The sequence below is a fragment of the Peromyscus californicus genome, unplaced genomic scaffold (assembly GCF_007827085.1).
Source record: "Peromyscus californicus insignis strain IS unplaced genomic scaffold, ASM782708v3 Scaffold_9__1_contigs__length_137607984, whole genome shotgun sequence".
NCBI lineage: Eukaryota > Metazoa > Chordata > Mammalia > Rodentia > Cricetidae > Peromyscus > Peromyscus californicus.
The window spans coordinates 60,749,308-60,774,250 of NW_026294617.1; the positions used below are offsets into that span (position 1 = coordinate 60,749,308).

General features: G+C 36.7%; 1 protein-coding gene across 1 annotated transcript in view; it reads left to right on the forward strand.

Annotated features, from left to right (window-relative positions):
* The window catches only part of Pdgfc (platelet derived growth factor C), a 163,980-nt gene that overhangs the window by 75,128 nt on the left and 63,909 nt on the right, over positions 1 to 24,943 (forward strand). The window contains exon 2 of the mRNA XM_052731504.1: positions 20,250 to 20,445. Coding sequence (XP_052587464.1) covers positions 20,250 to 20,445 — 196 coding nt within the window. The remainder of the gene's footprint in view (positions 1 to 20,249; positions 20,446 to 24,943) is intronic.

Sequence of the window (24,943 nt, forward strand, 5' to 3'; positions counted from 1 at the left end):
CATTCACAGCCAGTCTATGAACTTCTACTATTATTCTCAATATAAATTAACCTTGGTGTAGTTTTTTTTGAGCTTTTCAATCATTTTCACCACATATTACATTTTTTGTCACATAACGGAAATCTAATCAGACAGAAAAATAATGCAGAATGAAATAATCTGAACACAAAATTGTTTTCATAAAACGTGTCTTAACTAGTTTTCATTTACACAAAGTGTTTCAAGGATACTTCATATTTAATCCATATGTAAAAACCAATATAAATGTGTACATACTTAGCAAAATGACTGAAGGTCTTGACACATCTGAGGGCAGTGACAGAAGGGGGCTCTCCAGAGGGCTCACTTGTCCGTCCTTGTGCCTCTTCCTTCACTTTAACTAACTGCAGCTTTTCCTCTCTTCAGTCAAACCCTCAGAACAGCACATGGACACTTTGTTTAGATTCACTGATTTCTTATCATTAAGCCTTTATTTTCTTGGTCTGCAGTATTTGCCAGGACAATATTTTGTTTCTAATGTTTTCCAGGAGTTTCTTATGTAGTTTCCGTTGACAATTGGTTCAATCCCTATTTTCAATGCTGCTAAAGGAAGACACAGCTGTGCCTCCAATGGCAGTTCTTCAGCGTGAACTCCAAAGCATCTACTATTTCTTCTCACTTTGCTTCTTTGCCAGACACAGAACCTAAGCATGTTCCTGTGTGCAGTGGTTCTGTTTCCCTTTAGGATTTCTCACCATGTGAACTTTATTTAGCATTTGTACCTCTTAGCATTCAATCTGTTTATTATTATTATTATTTCAATTAACTTAAATTTTTGTATAATTTCAATGGTTCTTTTTGAACCACTATACCATACATTACATCTTTTTGGTCATATAACAAAAATCTAATCCATGGTAAATATATAATATTAAAATCAGCTGAAATTATGAAAAACTATGTCAACAGTGGGCTGGAGGGTCCCTCGGTTAGTTTTAGGAAGTGGTTTTGTATTAAAAAGAGTTCTTAATCTTCAGGGTATTTTTGTACCAACTGCATGAGACTGAACATTCTTTGAGGCGCTCAATCTATATTGTATTTTTTAAATGATTGAATTAACAATCATGTTGAAGTGAGTTTACAGTATCAATTTATTTATAGAGGAGGAAAACAATTTGTTTATAGGGGAGTGGCTACTGAGCAGAGCAGGGATAATTCCTAGTTCAAATCTCTAGAGAAGAACATATTTCCTAAATGCTGTATGCCTCAAAGGAAATATTCTTAGAAATACCATGTACTATGTTGGGTGCTCATCTTTTCATTCAAGACATGTCCTTGTAGTTTCATAATACTGGGCAATACTCTATCCTAAAGCACTCTGGAGCTAATTTCTAGAGAAATTCCTATGAATGAGATATATGGCAAAAGATCGGAGGAGAGGAAAGGGAAAAACCTCATCCCAACTGAGTGACAGAAAAAAGTCAGATTTATTAAAGGTCAATAAGAATGTAGAAAGAAGTAAAGGTAATGATAAATTGGGAAAGGCGTGGCTAAGAAAGACAGTCATTTTTGTGAAGTTGAGTCTTCTGATCCATTGGAGATCTTGAGTTTCTTTGGTGTTCTTTAATAGATAAGTGGTTTAAGATTTTGTATAGCTGGTCTGACAAATTCTGACTATATACGGGTAAACCATGTCATTATATAAACGCTAATCTATTAATTAAAGATATGTTTTGTGCACCCCTATAATCTTCTAGTTGCTGGAGATTTAGCAATAAACGAAACAGGCTGCATCTCTTGCCTTTAAATAATGTGCCTCTGGAGAGAGGATGACAAAGTCAGTTACGTTGAACAAGATAATGTCAGAGATGCCTACATATTCAGGACCATAAAACTTAACTTGATTTGACAAAGAATTCTATGATAAAAACAATGAATAAAAATCCCACTGATCTAACTGTTAAAATAAGATATGGGAATATTTAAAAGGTAACAGTAGCTACAGAACTATTAAGGTGGTAGCTGTAGCTTAACCTAGGATTGGTATCTTTAAATTGGGAAGAGGTACCTAATATTTAGAATATATTGACAGGGATTCCTGAGGGATACAGGAGTGGTTAACTCCTACTGTCTCATTGTTAATATTTCCTATCTTGGATCAGTGATCAGTTTATGGACAGTGATCCAGTGTGTCTTGGGCAATTTCCCAGTTGACAGGGATCCAGTATGTAGCCTTTACTCATTGGTTATTATGAGCAGTTTTATTTTGGGCCCTTTTATTTCCAGTATCTGTATACCCAATTATTCAGCTAGTATTAAAAAGAAAAGGATACAGGAAGTCAGAGTAAATGGAGACAGAGAAGCCATGTTTATTGGTGGGTAAACTTAATAATATAGCTACATGAATGTGCCCAAATAATTTTATGAAATAAACATAATTACTATGAGTTTCTTGGGGAACTAGATCAGTAAGTGTTTGAACTAAGTAGTGGTAGAGTACTTGTTTAATATGTATGAGATTCTGAGTTCAAGTAGGAGAATAAAGAAGAATGAAGGGTCAATGTTAGCTGAGCTATTAATGACACCTGTTAGAAACTAGCAATGTGTTTCTTCCAAGTGATATGACAGGAGGCAAAATCGGGAGTCTGAACTGTGCAGTGAATGGTTTTTAGAATGATGGACAGCATTGCACACAATCCATATATACAGAAATAGTTAAAACATTAAGAGGTGAAATCTGAATGTTTTTTCTTATTATGAAAGGTGTATTTTCTTAAATTAGAAATAAAAAACACAATTCTTTTATATTAAAGTTAAGCCTTTGGGTATAAGGGAATAAAACATTAACAAAGTTTGAAGAGCAACTTAATTTAGAACTAGTCCCATACTGAAATTATTTACTCAGTCATTTGTTTTAAAAGTATGTTTTTGTCTATCTGTCCACTTGCCTGTCATTCTGCATGCATGCATGTATGTGTATATGTGTGTGTATGTGTGTCTGTGTGTGTGTGTGTGTGTGTGTTTGTGTGTGTGTGTGTGTGTGTGTGTGTGTGTGTGTGTGTGTGAGTGTGCGCATGTCCTCTAATGCCATGGCACACATTTGGAGGTCAGAAGAAATTTATGAGAAATCAATTTTCTCCTTTGTCTACATGGGTTCTTGACGTCAAACTCAGTTCATTAGCCTTGGTGGTAAGATCCCTCAGTGTCTAAGCCATCTTACTGTCCTATTTAATCATTTAGTTTAACCAGAACAGACATGAATAGGCCTGCTTGTTGAAATAATCTTACCTCTTAAATTGATTATTTTGGAAAGTATGAGATTAGCTCTTTATTTACCCATCATTTTAAACTAATAAATGTGCCCAACTGGTATAAAAATACAAAGTTCATTTAAGGCAACAAAATTCTTTGTCAGGAGGATGGAACACTCGCCTTTTGTTAAGGAAAGGGAGGATAATTCCTGTTGAAGACAACTGCAGAAACAACTGAAATGTAGAACACTTGAGCACATGCTTAGTGATATTTCACTTAAACATTATCTCAACCACGGTCAGTCGAACAGTGTTATAAATGAATAATGAGATGTTCATGGTGGCCTGCCTGGTGAAATGGCGAGTCCAACCCTGGGGATTAGGAAGTGTGAAAGGAGTAGAGCTCATAAATTGTGTATGCGTCTCCAGTGGATGTATTGAATCTAAATGGGGAAATGCATTTGTGAATGTGACTTTGTGACTTAGAAGAGAGCCCTGAGTTTCTGATGCAGATTCGAAGGATCTGTGGTTAGGGATAGTGTTTATCTAAGTCTAAGACGTCCTTGATGTCGTAGGGATTTGGGATTATGGAAAGTTGACTGAAGAAAGCTTGGGGAAGAGCTAGTACCATATTTAGGAGGAAGCCCTTCAAAAGAATACCCACAACAGGAAAAGAAACACAAAGGAGGGCCACACAACACAGGAAAGAAAATCCATTCAATGATTAGCCAGTCACTGCTATTTCTTAATTTGCATTTGGTGGTTTATTAATAGAAAACAATAGTACAAATAGTCAGTTAGGATGTGTTCATCACTTACCTTTTTATTTATACTAAAAAGATGCCATGCTTCAGATTGGGGAGGAATTTTCAAAAAAAAAATTCCTTCTTGTTGGAATAAAGTCATGGGAGGTGAACTTTCTACTATGATGCTCTTTACTTAGTAAGCATACATTTTTTGATTTGCTTCTGAAAACTTAGTATTGGAGGGTAACGGGTTGCTTGGAATGGAACTTATGGCCTTGTACTCCCTGTACTCTATCAATGAGCTGCATTCTCAGCCTCGATAGTTTTTAAATTTTTTCTATTTTATTTTTATAAATGTTTTGCCTGCATGTACATCTGTGTCCCATATGCATGCATGCCCAGTGCTGATGGAGGCCAGAAGGGGGTGTTGGATCATCTGGAACTGGAGGTATAGCCATTGTGATCTGTAATGTGGGAGCTGTGTCTTCTCCAAGAGTAGCAAGTGTTCTGGATTGCTAAGCTATCCTTCCAGTCCCATGGATAATATTTTAAATTGGTAACTGTGAAGGCATCTTAGTTTTCTTGTTTTGTTTTTTAAATTAAAATATTTTTTTCATACAATGTATTCTGATTATGGTTTACCCTCCCCCAACTCCTCCTAGCTCCTCCCCAATTCCAAACCCACCCAATTCCATGCCTTTTCTTTTCATATCTCATTAGAATACAAGTAGGTATCTAAAAAATAAGATAATAAAATAATACAAAATCAAAAAATAGAACAAAATAAATGAACTGAAGGAAAAGAGCTAAAGACAAAGCATAAGAAACATGTAAACTCTGTGATATACACAGTCTCATACACAGAGATCCTTTAAACACACAAAACCAGAAACTATGCGCGCGCGCACACACACACACACACACACACACACACACACACACACACACACACACACACACATAGAAGGCCTGTCTCTTAAACTGCCATGGAATCAGTTTTGTGTTGGCCATCTACTGCTGAGCATGGGGACTGACCTTAAAAATGGATGGTATACCCAGTGAGACTCCATTAAAGAAAACTAATTTTTCATTTGCAAGTACCCATTGGACATCGTTTTTGGCTTAGGTTGCTTTAAATTATGCACTGAAAAAACATTTTCTTTCAAGGCAGTGTATTAAATATTTTTCCATATAGTTAATTAGGAATATGTGAAATTGTATCAATTTTACACAAAAACTTGAGCCACCCATCTATTCTTTCTGTCTTTTCAAGGACTTGAGACTGGGAGTATAGGTCATGGGTAAAACACTTACCCATCATGTGCTAGGAGAGTGTATCATCCCCAGAGCTACAAAAACCAAATGACTCACATGCTGCTTATGTGTTCCCATATTGAAAAATAGATTGGTTTTCGCTTTATGGTGACAATGTTATTTTCAGAAAAATAGAAAATTTGGCCAACAAAAAGTTAAAGGGTAACTTCCAAGGGCAGAGTTAAAACTCTGCATTCTTTTGTGTGAAAACTATTTTAGAGTACATAATTCGGTGTATAATCTTCTGGTTTGAGCTCTAGACCTTTATAAGTCCCAAAACTTTTTTAAACTCGTGATATAAAAATTTAAATGCGGCCTTTCTTTTCTGTAGACTTAGTTCGTTTGGCATACTGGAGGAATTGGAAGGATGCTTTTGTGATAAGAGCAATTACAAAGGCAAGAAAGATTGTGGGCATCTGTCTCAAAAGCTTCTGAACATCCCTGTGTCCCTTTGTCTAGGTCATCCTGCAGGCAATCACTTTACTATGATGGTGAAGCTTCACTATCCTGCCCTGCCACATGTTTTAGATCACTTATTAACACCTCACCTCATGCCTCATCTGTCACAGAAAAGTTAAAAACATCAGCCTATCTAAGATACATTTTGATCTTGGGATTGTGGAGTGACAATCGTTCAAGAACCTTATTGCAGGTTATTATTATTTACTCACTTCCCAAGTCTGGCTGATAGCACAAAGAGTCCTTTTTTTAAATAAATGTGTGCCTTTTGATTTTAGAATGTAATGTTTGTTACATCTTGAAAGCTTTATTAGAGATCCTGAAGAACATAGGAGTCTATTTGCAAACATTAATTGAATACAACTGCATTCTGAAGGAATAGATTTTTCAGTCATTGGAAGGGATGCTGGTGCTATTTCATATGTAAGTCATGACCCCTACTTAAGCTGAAATAAAAACACTTCTCTAAAAGCAACTTTCGGATATCAATGGAAGTCCCCAAATCAACTCATATGTCATTCTTTTCATTTACTAAATTTTCTTTGTAGATGTGTTTGCAGGTGGTGTTGTCTTAGACATCTAACCAGTTCATACACATTTACTGTCTATGTGGTATGAGGAACTGTGATGAGCTTTGGGTGACTCGAGGGTAAATGGAAAGAAAAAAAGTATTTGCAAAATCTAGGGTCTTTTTTAGATTGTTATAAAAGTCTCATATGTTCTTAAAATGAAGTAATCAAATAACTAAATGATCATTTGAAGGATAGAAAGTCACTAATTTTGGCAGTTTTACTTTTTCTGTTTTCTCCAACATCTGATTATTTAACACCCTTTAAGCGATCTCTGAAATTTGACACCTTTTTAAGGAATACTAAGTTCCAGAATAATCTCTACTTTCAGAGGTTGAATTAGGGTCATTGCATTGAAAAGACTCCAGAAATTAGCATATCAGTAATGACTGGCAATAATGTTTCCAGATCACAATTTTAGTAAAGCCAATCATACAGAGAATATTATGGGTTCACTTTGTTGTTGTTGTTTTAACCTATTTGAGTAAAATACTATAACTATAAACGATATTACCACATTTGTAAAAACAAAGAAAAAGTTTTACTCAATGAGCTAAACTGAAGAGGATGCAAATAGGAAAACCTACATTCTTCAGGAACCTGAATTTTACTCTTATGGAATAATGAAATCAGTGGTCCTCCTTTTCCTACTCAATACAGGACATCTACCCAACCCACTGTGAAAGAGTATCATTCCTCTTCACTGTCTCAAACAGAATGTAAGTGCCAGTGTTACTTGTAGACATGATCTGTGACATTTAATATGATGGAAAGGGAGTTGATAGCCATTATACTAGGGTGATTTGGATTGAAGGTTGATGCTATCTTTTGTTATTAAGATAACCATATATCTAAGTTTTCTGGAACCATTTTATGGTTTATATCTGTGTATCTGATATTACACTGTCACTCTCTTTTATTTAAAAAAATATATTGGTATGGGCTCTAGCTATGTCTCTGCATGTAAGAGCATAAGGACCCAAGATCAAATGCCCAGAACTCATATAAAACTGGGTGCTGGTATGAACATGCCTGTTACTGAAATGTTGGGATGGGACTGGAGATCAGAGGCTCATTGGTGCACAGTGCTCTCCAGTTTAGCACAGGGTTCAGTATGATACCTTATTTCAAGAAAATAAGCCACACAGTGATAGAGAGGGATAATCTGGCATTCTCTTTTGGCCTTTTCATGCTTGCACTGACAAGTGCATTTACACACATATGTGCATACACCACACACTCACACACACAATTAAAATATAGAAAAATGAATGTATTGCTTTAAACAAAATCTTCTATGACCACCCATGTTAGAAAACATAATGCTATTTCCATAGGAAAACTCTTCTTGATATGATTAGTATTTAAGGTCATTGTCCTCTCTGGAAAATACTTTTGCAACTTAAAAATCACAAGACCTATAAAGCACTGTTAAAAATAGTGTCCTCATTTGGAAAGAGTAAAGAGGTAACTCTATAAAAGAATATACTTCTATTTTAGGGATGCCATTTTTGAATAAATTTGTAATATTTTTATTTGATTAACTGTACAATGCTATTTTCCCACAACATGTTTTATTGAAAGCAAGGGACAGATCATGTCCACAAGTAGCACTGGCACTTTTGCTGTGCTTGGGACATAGAAGAGGAGTGATGTCTGTTCACAGTGGTTCAGTGGGTGTATACATTGAGTGAGGAAAGGAGGACCAGTGGTTTCATCATTCCATAGGTGTTAAATTCAGTTTAAAACAGCCTTCAGTTAGCGTCCTTATCATCATCCAGGGGTACTTCACTAGATATTGAAGGTGACAGTATCCATATTGTTTCCATAAGGTGTTGCCAACAAGCACAGACTTTTATGCTTTTCCCTTTAAGCTTGGTCTCAAGAACGCAGTCCTCAAACAAAGTCATGTATCTTGTTCCTTGGCTCTTCTTGTTCTTTTAAAACTAATCCATCTAATCTCTACAAATGATGACATTTTGGCTTTGTGAATTTCTCTCTGGATAATTGTGAAAGGATATGTTGTTTTGAAACAAAAAAAAAAATACAAAACCAGTTTTTAACACTACCAAAGGGGTTTGTAATGCTAAGGCCCCTTTATCAGTAGTAAGAAGATCCTAGTAGCCTAAGGTAGAGGACACTTTAAATACTTAGGGGTACTGAGAATCATGGCATGCAAGAATCACCACATGGGACTTAAACAAATTCAGTTTCTGGGACAGCATGGATTCGGGGAAGAATAAATTCACAGGGTTATTAAAATGTTAACTGAATAATGTATATTAAACATTTGGCCAGTGACATATTCAGAGTAAATATAGGTATTAGTTGAGTGAATGAGAGAGTTTTGAGAGAACTGAAGTGTGTAGGTTATATATTCTACCAAATAATGCTCTTTCTTATATTTTTTCTATGCCAGCCAAGACCCTCTCATAAAAATTAGCACTAATATCCACAAATGAAAGTTCATTTGACTGACTCAGTTTTACAAACTTTGTGTTTTTCAATTATTCAATTATTTTTTTTAACTTCCAAAATCCAAAATTGAAAATTCTTAACCACCTAGATTAGGATTTGAGGTCACCAAGACTCAATTTTACTATCTCCATCTACTGGCAGGGAGGAACTATACCCCAGCATCTGGACTGGCATAGAAAAGAGGAGAAAGAACATTAAAAGGTAAGCTGAATGTACATTTTTATTTCCTCTGAATTTATACACTTTTCTGTCACACACTGTGTTGTATGTCCCAGTACTGACGGTTGCTATAACAAGCCATCATGGAATGAGAGACGTTCAGGTGATATAGTGCTCTTGGCTGGTCCTCCCATGTGAATAGATATAGATATGAAGGTTTTTCTTTCATCATGACAGTCTTTTATGTCTGGGTAACTTTGAGTTTCTATCTGGTCATTCTAATGATTGAGTCCTGTCTTCCGGTCATCGCATAAATGCATATAGAATATACTCACTTCTGTAGATTCTCTGACATGGTAAAGAGAACACTATCTGAATTAATTATTTGAAGTGTGAGGATTTAGAGAGAGTAGAAATATGTTTCTTTCTGGGATATACGTCTTTACCCTCTGGTGTTTCTTAGAATTCTTAGAATGTTTTCTGAGCCTTCACTTATTAGTATTTCCATCTGTAGAAGGAAATGAATCAAGCTTCCTAGTTAATTAACAAGTCAGACTTAGCAAAGACGTATTTGTGTGTCTGTGTTTGTGTGTGTGTGTGTGTGTGTGTTTGTGTGTGTGTGTGTGTGTGTGTGTGTGTGTGTGTGTGTGTGTGTGTTAGAGAAGGGGGGGATTTGGTATTTTGGTTTTTGTTATCCCTTAAGAAACTCTTTGGAATTGTATTGGCTTACTGTTATCAAGATTGCATCATTGTGATGAAACTGCTGTATATAATCTATACTGCTCTGCTATAAAATATATAAAATGTAGCTGTAATAAAATAGTTTTTGCTTGGTGCGGTTTACAACAGAATCTTCATAAGACTTCCATATGTATTTAAAAATGTTAGGAATAGTTGTCCTTAGGCTTTGCCCATGCACAGCTTTCTTTGCAAATCTTTCTCTAACTTAAGATTTGGAGTAATAGCCATTTGTCAAAATAATTGGTACTACTACATTTGCTGCTACTAAATTAAGCATGGTTCAAAGAATTTTCCTATCCATTCTCTTCTCCTTGTCTCTCCTCCCCCAGATTTGCTCACTAGGTTGTTCAAAATCTAGCAGTTTCATTTATTTAGTAAGTAAATTTATAAGGAATAGGAGTGGATAGTTTTCAACTTTAGATTGCAAGGACAAGAATTTGCAAGGAAGTGCTCTGTTCAAACAGGTCTGCTCACATCCTGGGAGGTCATGAATGCAGCTGGTCCATTTGTTGGCTGAGGGATTAGCCTAACATAAACAGCAATAATATCACAAAGAGAGATCTCAGGTCTTCCAGCAGAAGATCTAGATCTAACAGCATCCAACTCGACAGAAATAGCCTCCTAAGATTAGACGATACAGAGTTTTCAATAATGATCAAAGGAGGAGTGATAACAAGAGCATCAGAGGAAAACCTCCCTTCACAGATGGACATTCTTGTGGACTTGGGAAAGTCAGATTCAGTTGCTCTTTGAAACAAAATTGCTTCTGTTATGGACTCTAAGCCTTCCTCTCCTCATCTTAGGATGAATGTGTTTTTATCTTTGACTCTATTTTTAAAATGATCTTGCAAAGATAGCTGTTGCCAGAGAAACTGACAGTGGATAGATTCAAATTTGTTCTGGAATGCAGGGAAGTCTTCATATTTACACATCTTCACTCTTCTCCCACAGTCCCTGGAGATGGTAAAATAAGCTAGGATTAAATAGCTTGCTGCAACTGGGTAGTTTGTCGTTTTTACAATATATATCACTCAAGAAACATAGCTGAAGCACCCCATTTTCCATCAACCTATGTAAATTTTATTATTCACTTATGGTCTCTGTTCTCTTAAAATCATCACATTTATATATTCTGTTATCATAGTTGAAGAGCCAGCATAGCTCAGGATCTCATTTTACCCTCAAATTATCTTGTTCTCAAATACTGAGGAAAGACCATTGAGTTCATTCCAAATGCCATGATAATGAGATCTGGACAATGACAAAATTCAATTTATATTAATAATTTCCCCCCATTATTGTGGGTAGGACCAGAACAACCCTCATCCCCTACTTCTTCAGAGTAACAAATAAGGAGACTCTCTATGCTTAACTTTTCCTCACTGTGCATGAACACTTCCCAGGTATAAGCATCCACCAAGTACCTCTACTCTTAAAATTTCTTTAGATTCAAGAGAAATGTAAATGTCTTTAGATTCAAGGGAATTGTAAACTTTTGTAAATGATGGTGTTATAGCACATTTCAGATAAAGTGCTGCTTTTCCTCATCAAACTCCTAAACAATTGCCTAGAAGTCTCAGCTACAGCTCCATTGACTTGTTCTTGGGAAATGTGGGATGTTTTATATATATATTGCATTATGCTTCACATAACAGCCTCCTGATTAATGGCATCAAGAAACTTGATAATTGTTTAATGTTTTCCTCATTCTGTTTGAATTAGAGTGTTGTGAGCAGCTTTTCTCATTCATTTATATATAGCTATGTAATATTTTAGTATTATAAATTTTAAATAGCACATGATTATACCCAGTTAATAAAAACCAAGTATCAAATGGCTTTCCCCAAATATCAGAATTTTTGTCTTTGATTGATTCATATTTTAGAGCTTAAGTAAAATAAGTACTATAATACTGTGTTATACATTCCCAGAGTATGTAACATTACTGAACATGTTTTATTTTTTTTAAATAAGCATTCATATTAAGAAACTGTTCAATCTCAATAATGAGTACTCTCCAGTGTAGGTTCTTGGCTCACATGTGTATGCATTATGTAGATGAACTTCAGCTAAGATCTCAAATACAAATGATGGAAATTAAGCAAGAATTAATATAATGTAAATGATGGAATTTAACTGTGCTGAGTGAACCATTAGTATCCTTATCAGGAATAATCTTTGCAAACTGAGGATTTGAGGTTGAACTCTTTAAATGCACTCTTTTCTGCTATGTTTTGGGATACATATTTCTTTATTATATCAGTATGTGAGAGTAAGTGACACCTATAAGAAGCAGACTAGATAACATTTACATAATTCTATAAAACCGTTTGCCTTGTGAAAGTCATAGTGCAGCAGAAAAGAAAAAAATAAAGCACCAGAATGTCTGTTATACTCTATATTTGCAGGTCTAAAGTAGCAGACAGTGGAAAACATTGAGTGCATTCTAGAAAGGTTACATTTGCAGTCAATTTTGGTAGCTGAATATTCCTTAGTTGGACTGCCAAGTATGAAACCCAGTTAGCCCTACTAATTACTATGTTAAGAGGACTGGGCTCTGTTTAGTTTCTAATGTCTCAAAGTTGTTAAACAGTTTTTTTGGTAGTTTACTCCTTTTAGGGGGAACAAAAGTGTATCAGCTAGAGTAAGTCCAAGAACCTTAATTGGGCATATCTTAAAAATTATATTAGTTTTTGTTGTACACTTAGTACAGCAATCCCTTCTTTCACTCTCTGTTAGAAGTCGTTTGCTCTCCTAACAAGTAAACTGTGAGAGAGAGCAGGCTCTAGGCTTGTTGATTATCTTTATGTTGTTCTGCTACAGTATTAAAGACACTGCAAATAGTAGATTTTGGTAAAACAATAGTTAAAACAGTGGTAAGACAAAAGCTAAAATTCAGGGTTCATGTTTCTTGTATTATCTTACTTATTTATTTTTATGCAGAATGTTAAGATTCCATAGGGCTTGTGGGGTTCTTCTATATAGACAGAATGGATAGGAAGTGTTTGTTCTGGTGTGAAATTCAAGTTTGCCTTTTCTCTGAATAAACAAATAAGAGGATGGAAACATCATTCTGACTTTTCTAGAAAAACTAGTTTCTGTTCTTGGACTCAATGAATATACATGTACAAACATCCATGCTGTATGTCAAAGGATTTTCACTATTCTTAAAATGAAATTTGTTAATTAGCCATGTAAACAAATTATCAAGATGAAGATAAGAAAGGATGATAATAGGGAAAATGATAGATAATTAAATAAATAATAAAAAGATAAGCAAACCAACCAAAGCACAAATAGGACTAGTGAGTACACAAGCTTGTCAAATAAGGATTAGCAGTCAATGCTCTGATTCATAAAGAAATGTTTTTGAACATTTTAAAATAACATGTGCATGGAAGGGAGCATGTTGCACATCTTACAGGCCATCTGTGAAGTCTGCCAGCATGTGGGTGGTGACACACTGCTGATAACTGCCTTGATTCTGCCAGACATACACAGAATGTGCTAGAGTTCATAGACAAAGCCAGATTTTATTTATAAAACTTTAATTTCTATAGTCTTTTTTTTTTCTTGCTAATATCACGGTAAAATATTAACGTATTAGACTTGGTATGGTGGCACACTCCTGTAATCCCAGCACTTGGGGTATGTGTGAGCAAAGAGACAAGATGATTTGTCTTTCTTCATGAGTTAAATATTATCAATAAACCATTTAAATGTTATATTTACCAATAATAGATGTTGAAGTATTACAAATCTTATTGATTTTATGATCTTCCTGTTATATTACTACTCCCTGGCAACCATAGGAAATACGTCTTTAAAAGAATCATTGATATGTAATGCATGGAAGTTAATAAGGAACTTCTTTTTCTTTAATAATAAACCGTTTTTAATTCTGAATAATTGAGTTTCAGCTGTATATATGTAGTCAGCACTTTTATAGTACTTACATTATTAATCTCTACTCTTTCCTTTTTTTCTGCTTTTGACTCATTTTAGTTTTGAACGCTGTTCCCTTAAGAGGATTTGGGCCAGATAATATGGCATTGACTATAACTATGAATTCTAAAAAAACCTAGGTCTTTCATGTAGTCTTTCCTTTTGTCTATGATATACAAGGATTGTTATTTCATACACATGGCAAGCCGTTATGTTGGTAGCTGAGTCATTTAACTACAAGCATGTGTTTTATTGGTAGTTTGGATGTGTTTGTCACTGGCTTTGAGCAAAGCAAATGTTCATTAAACTGGGCACATACTCTGTACGGTACTATAGATGTGTTTATGCTTACATTCCCAGTCAAGTTTTTTTGGAGTGATGGCTGTAAAGACCACGGAATTGTAGTGCCGAGTCTTAATTTGGTAGAGTGTAGTGCTTGTTGTTGTCTCCACCCTCTTCCTTTCTTTTTTCCTTTTTGATTAGAGGCCTAGTTGTTTGAGATCTACATGAAACAGTGACTGTCACCTGCAAATCACATAGGTTGGTGGTATGCCTTGTTTACCTCACCTTTTGAATTGAATTTTGGAAGCTGAAATTTTAACTTAAATTAAAATTTACAATTCTCATTACCACAATGAGGGGCTAGAGTTTTTTTTTTCTTCAAATGATGGTTATTTAAATCATGAACTATAAAGGCAAAAAAATATGTAAACAGAGAGCTAAGTATATGTACTTTAGTCATGAACTTTTGATTGTGTATATGAAAATAGAGTTATAATCTTTTAACTAACAGTTTTGGTGTATTTCATATACACAGTTATGGTGTATATGAAAATAGAGTTATAATCTTTGAGCTAGCAGTTTTGTTCCAGATCAGTCGTCCTCAACCTTTCTAATACTGCAGCCCTTAAATAGAGTTGCAGTGATCACAACCATAAAATTATTTTTGTTTTTACTTCATAATTGTAATTGTACTACCATTGTGTATCATAATGTAAATATCTGTGTTTTCAGATGGAATAAGGCCACTGTTGAAAGGTTTCTTTGACTCCAAATGGGTTGTGATCTACAAACTGAGAACCACTATTCCAAGTTGTATATGACAATGGATGCTAAATTTATCAAGTATATATTGCATATAAGGGATGTGTTTTGAGATATAGTAGGATGTATATTGAATATTATTAGATGTGTTTAGAAAAACAGTTGATTAAAATATTAGCTGCGGTGCAAGTTACTGCTGTATATATCTTTGACACATATGTAGGGGGATATAAAATAAATTGAAAAATAGAAAGATAGCTTACTTTTAAAATCCTTAAATATAGCCAGGCACTGGTGGCGCATGCCTTTAGTCCCAGTACTCAGTACGCAGAGGCAGATGGATCTCTGAGTTCAAGGCTAGCTGGGTCTACAGAGTGAGTTCCAGGATGACCAAGACTATACATAGGGAAACCCTATCTTGAAACCCTGTTGGCATGTAGAAGAATGCAGGTAGATTCATATCTATCAATCTGCACAAACCTCAAGTCCAAGTGCATCAAAAACCTCAACATAAATCCAGTTATACTGGACGTGATAGAAGAAAAAGGATGGAAGAACTTTGAATGCATTGGCACAGGAGACAACTTCCTGAATAGAACACCAGTGGTATAGACACTGAGGGCAACAATTAATAAATGGGACTTCATGAAACTGAAAAGTGTCTGTACAGCAAAGGATACTTTTAAATGTACAAAATTGCAGCCTATAGAATGGGAAAAGATCTTCACCAATGCGACAGAGGACTGATCTTCGAAATATAGAAAGAACTCAAGAAACTAGATATCAAAAAAAACAACAACAAATAATCTGATTTAAAAATGGGGGTACTGACCTAAATTGAGAATTCTCAATAGAAGAATCTCAAATGGCAGAGAAACACTCAAAGAAATATTCATCATCCTTAGTCATCAGAGAAATGCAAATCAAAATAACTGAGATTCCATCTTACACTTGTCAGAATGGCTAAGACCAAAACCACAAATGACAGCCTATACTGGAGAGGATGTGGAGCAGGGGAAATACTCCTCCATTTTTGATGAAAGCGCAAACTTGTACAGCCGCTTTGGAAATCAATATGGTGGTTATTCAGAAAATTGGGAATTGATGTACTTTAAGACCCAGCTATACTACTCTTGGGCATATATCTGAAGGACATGCCATCCTACCATAAGGGCAAATTCAAAGGCAAATGGATGGAACTAGAAAAAATAATTCTGAGTGAGGGAACCTAGACACAGAAAGATAAACATGCTATGCACGTATTCATAATTGGATATTAACTGTAAAGTAAAGGGTGACCATACCCCAATCCACAGACACACAGAGGCTAGGTAACAAGGAGGGCCCAAGGAGGGATGAATGGATCTCCCTGGGAAGGGAAAATAGAGGAGATCTGATTGGACTGGCGGGGGGGGGGGGGGGGGGGGGGGGGGGGGGGGGGGGGGGGAGGCATGGGAGCTTGAGAGATCAGGTTGGAGGGTGGACAGAGGGGGACAATGTTGAGAGAGATGACTAGAAAGGGGGGGGGGTTATGGAACTGGGTAGAAGCCTGATACAAGGGAAACTTCCATGAGTCTACAAGGATGGCCCCAGGTTAGACACCAAGCAGCAGAGGATATATAACCTGAACTAGATATCCCCTATGATCACATTGGTGACTACCCTGACTTTTCTGAAAGCCTTCATCCAGTGACTGATGGAGGCAGATTCAGAGACTCATGGCCAAACATTGGCACCCACTCAGGAAATCCTGTTAAGGAAAGGGAGGGAGAATTGTAGGAAACAGGGGTGTCAGCAAAAATGCGGGAAAACACACAGAAACCATGAGCCTGGCTTATGGGAACTCAGAGTCTGAGTCAACCACCTCTGCATATATGTGACATTTGTGTGGCTTGGTCCACATGTGGCACTGCCAGCAATGGGACCAAAAGCTGACCTCAGTCAATTGATTAGCTCTTGGGAACCTATTTCTCATGCTGGGTTGCCTTGCCGAGCCTGAATGCAGGGGGAGGTCTTATGGCAGTTTTAAATGCCATGCTTTGCTGAAGCCCATGGGAGGCCTGCCCCTTTCTGAGTGATTACAGAAAAGGCATGGATAGGGCGGTGTGAAAGGGATGAGGGAGGGATGGAGTGGGAGGAGAGGAGGGAGGGGAGGCTGTGGTTAGGATGTAAAATTAATTAATTAATTAATAAAAAAACTTAAATAATCTGTGAATATTTCAATAGCTCATGGTCATTTTTAAAATAAAATTTATGAGGCTAGATCCCTCTCTGATCCTAAGAAATATACTGGTGTCAAACTATTTTCATTAGAGAAATAGTGGTTTTATTTACTCATATATTTATATTTATCTATTCATATATTTATTTACTTATTTATTTATTCTTGTATGTGTGCTACTGGGGATGGAATCTAGGTCATTGCATCTGCTGGGCCAGGGTTCTGCCACAGAGCTAGCCTCGAGCCATAACTATTTTATAGAAGTAAGCATAGTCAAAAGCAGTATCTGTCATTAACACCCAGGAAGAGGAAAACTTTCTGAACAAAGGCTTGCTTCCAAGGACTAGTCAAAGAATGGAGAAAAATATGGCACTACATTATTTAATACCATGAAAAATTCACCCTGAGTAGTTTAAGGATGAGACAGATTGCTCTTTCACCTTAACAGTGTTGCCTGGTGCCATTCATCTCTGTCTCTTTAAAAATTCATTATTCCTAAATTTTATTTTGTCAACTTGGTTTTAGTAACACAGCTTTAAGCAAAACTTTGACTCAATTGCTGTAATTACTGTTGAAGATTGGGAACAAAAAGAAATGTTTGCAATCCAAGCTTTTTGTACAATAGAATGTTTGTTAGTTTTCTAACAGTGTACAGGAAATTGACACAAATTTAGTCACATAAGAATGTCTGTATATTCATTCATACTTTTTTATGTGGCCAGGGCAAGCTCTACATAACAGAGTTCCTGCTCAGGGTCTCAGGAGACCTAAACCAGTCTACTAGATTATAATTGTCTCTGGGGGTAGCTGAAAAGAGATTGCTTTCAATGCCTTCATGTTTCTTGAGGTTACAGAATAAGATTCATATTTCCCTGCTGCCTCGCATCCCTGGTCCTCTGCTCAAGCTTTAAAACATCTTACATGGTCAAAGCAAGAATCCCTCTCCCACTGAATCTCTCACACTGCATGATTTCTCTCAGATTAAGATGAACCCAACTTCTTCAATGGGCTCTGTATACTTGGGTTATGTCCTCCCAAGAAATCTGCCTCTTGATTGATTTGAGTCAGCAGGCCCCACACTTGAGCAGAGTTCAACAAGGCCAGGAGGGCTTGATGGACAGACATGTGAGACTCCTTCCTATCACTAAGAAAGTGAAGTTACTAGTGTGAAATCTGTAATTTTAAGGAAGAGCATTGGCTAATCTGCTAGAGGGCCGAGGTTTGATTCCCAGCACCAAATGGTGGCTAACAACTATCTGTTACTACAGTTCCAAGGGAACTGACATCCTCTCTTGGTCCCCGTGGGCACCAGATATACAGACATACATACAGGCAAAATACCCATACATACAAAATAATAAAATTAAATTAAAAAATGAGAATGACTGGAGAATAAGAAAACTAGGAAATTGACTAAAAAGTTATAAAGAGGGAAAGTGTGAGAAAAGTAAATGTCAGAAAATCAAAACACAAAAAGAAAAGGAAAGTGCCCAGCGGCATCTGAAATGTGACAGTGTAATAGGCTGTACTAACACTGCTGTAGACCGAAGAGACATAACCAAAGGTTGGTATCAAGAACTTACTCTATTACTGTAGGTAACCATACATTTAAGCTCCTAGTCATTGAAAAACAGGCTCCAGTGTGATGCCTTAAGATAAGGATGCTTTCAGCTCTCTGGAATCCAATTGCCAAGAGGGCCCACTGTGCTGTAGTGTGTCTCTATATGAGTGGTCCTCAGGACCTGCCATCATAAGTGGCCTGATGCTACTGTGAGGATAGAAACTGCCAACTCATCTTGTCACGTATCCTGCCATGCTCCTTCCTTCATGTGCTCAGGTACATTTAGCCTTGGTAACATTTTTCGTAGCATTATATGAGAAATTGAATAAAGGATGGTTTAAAAGTTTGCTAGTTTTGTTTGTTTGTTTGTTTTCCTCTGTGAATGAATTTTAATGGCCTGAAGACTTCACTATCTTAGTTCTTTATTCTAAGTGGATTAAAGTCTGCTTTTTTTATGTAATTACAAACACATTAAAAGAAAAAAAAGATATCATCAGCCATGTAGTTTGAGAGATATATGAATATCTCATTTTACCGATAGAAAGATACTCCAACCAGGGGACCTTGGGTATCATATTTTACAATATAGTCTTCTTTTAGAAATTCAATAACCATGGTAACCAGCTTGTTAAGCATTGAGAAATGCTGCAACCTTGGCTATATTTTGTTGTCTTTATTTGGTCACAAAATTCTCTTGTAACAAAACACAAGGCCATTACTCTGCTCTTATTTTACTTTAGAACAATGGTTTTCAACTTTCCTAATACTGTGACCGTTTAATACAGCACCTCATGTTGTGGTGACCCTTAACCATAAGATTATTCCATTACTACTTCATAACTGCAATTTTGCTACTGTTGTGAATTGTGATGTAAATATCTGATATGCAGAATATCTGATGTGTAACTCCCAAAGGGGTTGCTACCCACAGGTTGAGAAACTCTGTTTTGGAAGGTCATCTAAGATGTGGAGTCAGCAATTCCAGCTCCTCTGAAATTCTAAGCTTCTACTGGATACAGCTAGGTAGAAATAATAAGCTCCTATTGACATCATTTTGGTTTTGTTGGTTCGGTTTCTCAGGCACTGGGAATTAGAGCAGATAGACAGGTCTGCAACCTTGTGGTGTGGTCTGCTGTTGACAATTCCATCAGATATGGGAGACAATGATGACCTCTTTATATTGTGTTTCATTTCACTTATGTAGCCTCAAATTCTTTTTCTCCAAGCATTTCATATTTTCTCATTAATAAAATGTATTCAAACTATGAAATAAATACAGTCTAACCAGCCAAGGCAATCATTATTTAGGAAGCTAATAATTATTTGTATTTTTTAAAATTTAATTATATTGTTGGGCTTGATGGCTCAAGTCTATCATCCAAACACTGGAAAATGGACATAGGATAATCAGGAGTTTAAAACCAGCTCCATAGTGAGTGTGTGGATAGTGTGGGCTACGTGGGATCCTGTTTTAAAAAAAAAATGTTATAAAATTATAGAATTATATCAAACTCATTTAGAATGCAAAAAGTTAGTGATTTATAGTTCAGTAACTATATTAAAAAAGACTGATTTTCCATTTTCCTTCCATAGTAAAAATACATAGCTTTAAAAGAAATGACATTTTGAAAGGATTGACACTTGATTTACATTGTAGAAGGCATGCTTGACTTCAACACCTGGAATCAAATGTGAATAATAAAAATAGTCGATTGTCTTGAAGTCTGTGATTTTGGAGACATTTGTTCTGATAGTGTCCCTGTGACTGTCTCTTTGCTTTAGGAGTGCAAGATCCCCAGCATGAGAGAGTTGTCACTGTCTCTGCTAATGGGACCATCCACAGCCCGAAGTTTCCACATACTTACCCGAGAAATACGGTGCTGGTGTGGAGATTAGTTGCAGCCGATGAAAACATGCGGATCCAGCTGACGTTTGATGAGAGATTTGGGCTGGAAGACCCTGAAGAGGATATTTGCAAGTGAGTGACACATTTGCAGTTCCAGCAGCAGAGAGCTCTGTGTTTTTCAAGCTGCTTCCACGATATGGTTTTAAACGGAACCTTAGTTTTGTTTTTGATGAACCTAAATTTACAAACACTTCAAATTCTATTTCCACTAAGGCCCTCTTTAAAAAAAAATCAGAATCCTCAGGCGTGCACAAACTCAGTGATTGCTTTCTGTCTTTCTGTCTACCTCAATATAATTTGTGAAAACCATATCTGAGTACAACTGCTTTTAAGAGAAAATAGATAGTAAAAGCTATTTAAAGGATTGTACTTATATCAGACAATCTGAATTACCACTAGCATTAATTTTATATTTGAGCTTCCTGAAAGTCAAGTCACTGAGATAAGGAAGATATTTAAAGAGGGTCGGGATAATGGCTCAGTGGGAAAATTGCCATTGCCAGCATGAATGCCTGATTTCACATCTCTAGCACCCATGTAGCTGGTGTAAAATCTCAAGCTGGGGTGGACAGGGACAGAACTGTGCAACTCTTTGGCCAGTCTACATATCTGAAGCTGTGAGCTCCAGGTCCAACCAAAGATATCCTGTCTCAAAATATTATGGTAGAGAAGCTGTATTGGGTTTTGGCCTCCACAGACATGCACACACATATACACCCACAAGTCACTTACACATGCATATACGACACACACACACACACACACACACACACACACACACACACACACACACGCTTACACACACATACATGTATGTGCACAAGCAAAAGCTGTATCTAAAGGTGTACATTATTTAAATGAAACACTGATACCTAACTACATGCATGAGGATCTAAGAAGCTTAAGTCTCATCAGGAGGAAGGCATATAGTTTGAAGAGCAGAATTTGACATTCAGGATAAAAATGAAAGGTAGGAATGCACCATGGTTCTCAGCAGCATTCAAGATCTGGTCAGGTGGGATAGTTTATCCACATAGAAGCACTATTCTAAGTCAGACCAACATTCCTCTTTCAATCCCATGTGGCTATGCCTGTCAAGGTTGGATGGTCTTAAGAATTTCCATTTCAGTGCCATTTGTGTATCATGAAAATATTTTACTTGATGGTTTTTGCTGGATTCCTTCTGTCTTCTTTGCTATGCAAGTTAAAAGAGAAATTTCTTTTTTTTGAGTTTTAATTTTTTCTTTTTTTTATTATTTTATAGTTAATTTAATTTTACATATCAGCCATGGATTCCCCTGTCCTCCCAGCCCCCATGGAACTGGATCAGGCCCTCTGGATAAGTGAGACAGTTGATTAGCTTGAACTGTTTGGAAGGCCCCCAGGCAGTGGGACCGGGACCTGTCCTTAGTGTGAAAGAGAAATTTCTTTTTGTCATATATTACAGATAAATATTTCAGTGCATGTCAAGTAAACTTCATACTTTGTAGTCAGCTTTTAGCTTTAGCATCATTTCCCCGACTTTCTTCTGTCTGTGACTGAGGTTTGCACTGTGTTTTTCCTTCTATTTGTAATATAAACCATCAGAAATAGGAGCTTTCCTGAGATGACCGGGATTCAATTCCACATTCTATAGGGTGAGAGGAGTGAGTGACTGCCTGGGAGCTGACACATATTCTGTACCTAAACGCAAAGGAAAATTCGTGTTTCTTGGTTTCTACTTAGATATTTTTGTTGTGAATAAGAATTCCAAGTCTTGTGAAGCACATGAAGAGACTGAGGTCTACCCCAGTGAGTTGAAAAGCCCTAATTTAGATCAGTAGAAGGGACCCCAGAAACATCTGTATAACTGACAGGGTTATCATAGAGAGAGCATAATATGTGTGTATGTTGCCTAAGTAACATATGTCTTTAGATAACAATTAGAAGATGACTATCATCTTATCTGCCATAACCAGTGTGTGATAAGATTTCATCCAGCATGGAGCTCAACTTTAAGAAGCCCCTCTTCCCATGCTTTCCTCTCTGATTGCATTATCTTCTTCCTACAAGTGCTGTACCCCTGAATGACACCCACAGGCCCTAGTCAACCTTCCTCTGTTCCCACCACTGCAGTGAATCATTGGAATATCAGGCATTCTTCTACATCACAAAAGGAATTTTTGCATTTATGTCTAAGAATGGTCAGAATGCAGGCCTAACATACTATATTCCAAACTTGACTAAGTGGAATTAAATTACCTTTAAAAGTGACCACTTTAAACATCTACCACTGATATACAAAGATCTCTGTTTTGTAGTTTTCTTTCTGAATTTTTTCTTCGTCTTTCTTTCACTTTTTGATAATACGGCAAGTATGAAATTGCACCTGTTCATTAACTTGAATTTTATTTTCTGATGAATTTCAATTCAGATGAAATCGAGACATTTCATAGTTACTACTTGCCACCTTTGCTTCCTGGTCTTTGAAACGCCTGCTCATGCCTCTGGTCTCATTCCCTATGCAAATCTTTTTGAGGTCTTGAGATAGATACTTGACATGTGACTCAGGTCATCCTCAAACTTGTGGTACTCTTGAATTGAGCTTCAAATGACTCTTTCATTATGGGGATATAGATATGGGAGATGGATTGGTTTTGATTGGTTTTGCAGTGAAGTACTCTGCCAGAGCAAGTTTAGGGAGTAAGGGTTTCTTCAGGTTACAGTCCATCTTTGTTGAGAAGTCAAGGAAAGGACTTTAAACAGTGTGCCACATGCACAGTGAAGGGCAGAGAGAGAAATAAACATGCTCCTGTAAGTGTTCTGCCCACTGTTTACACTTAAGCATTTTAGGAGCCTCTGTCCAGGTAATGGTTGTGAACACAGTGGGCAAGGACTTTTTATCAGTTAAGATTTAGTAATCAAGACTGTTTCTGACAGACATGGACTCAGGCTCACCTGGTCTAGACAGTCCCTCACTGATATTTTCTTCTTTCTTGACCATGTCACTTTGAAAATTAAAATTCACAATTACAGTTACATAAGGACCTGGATGTAGCAGCATTGAATCAGTTACCTAAGGGGCTGACTGTGAGTGTTTGTCAATGTCAACTGCTGCTGCTTTTCATGAAAAAAATAAAATAGATCATGCTTTAGGCAAGTATGATCCATGAATCCACAGTAGCATTGTTTACTTGGGTACAGGAGAATCTCTGGGCTCCATGGAAGGTAACACTGTGGGAATAGTGTGTTGATATACACAGTGAGCAGGACTAGATCATTGGCTTCAGCCAATACAATATGCAGCCAGTGGGGTAGGATTTGGGAGGGTCATGTAGAAATAGGGCAGATGAACATTATAAGCACATATGCATGCATCTACTGCCTTTGTATAAACAGGAGATTTTTTTCTCAGTTTCTCTTGCTTTTTAACTGTCTTTCTGTCTCTGTCTGTCTGTCTGTCTGTCTGTCTACCTGAATAGGTGGGCTGATATGGAGAAGGATAATTGTATTAAGAGGCTTATGGTCCTCCACTCTACATAGTCATATTTAATATATTATTTACTGACCCTCCTCTTCCATGGCTTTTGATGTTAGAGAGATATAATGTGCCAAGGAGTGTGGTGGTATTTTACTTGTACTGAAATGTGATTTTAATTGTATGTTAATAAATAAAGTTGTCTGGGGGTCAGAGCTATTAGAGCCATAGCAAGTGCATGGTGGTGGTGGCGCACGCCTTTAAGGACCTGGAGGGCGGTACATTCAGGCAGTGACAAGGCAGTCACATGTTTGGGTTTACAACCAATGAGAAGGCAGAACAGCTAGACTATATAAAGACACACACAGGAAGTAGGTCCCTTTTTCGGAGAGCTCTCTTGGCTGAAGAGGATCCCTGAATCAGGAAGGGTGAGGCTCTTAGCTCTGACCTCTTGGCTTTCTTCTCTGAATTGGCTCTGTGTTTCTTATTTAATAAGACAGCTGGTTACATCTACAAAGGAGAAGATTTTAGTAGGAAACTTTTTTATAACATTTCTTTTTGTTTATTCCTTTTTCTGGTGTAAATAATATCTTCATTGCACATAAGGTTCAGTAAGAAAGATCACAAGAGATGGCATTTGAGAAGGATTTATTAATTGCCAATCTGACTGACAATAATGGTTCACCACATTTGGCTTTTGTAGGTAAGAACACTGAAACAAACGAGTGGGGACTGATTACGAAGGGAACTTAGTGGATTATGGAAATGATGAATTTCCTAAATTAAATGGAGATTTTTTAATATTTAGAATTTAAGATTATCAAATATCTACAGCCTTTCTCTAAAAGTAAAACATTCCCTCTAGATATTTGCTTGTTTTCCTCCTGTTTATAGTAGAATTAATGTGGCCTTATTATTTACTCATTTATTTATTCCCACATTCAACAAATATTTATTGAGCACTGTGTTGGGTAATACGATGACAGCAGTGTGCAGGAGATGTCTATGCCCTCACATAGTCCATAGTTGGGTAAAGGTTAGTAAACAGACATGATAAAATGCTACCCACCCAGTGCACAGAGAGAACAGTTGGTACTTCAATGGATTGGGTTT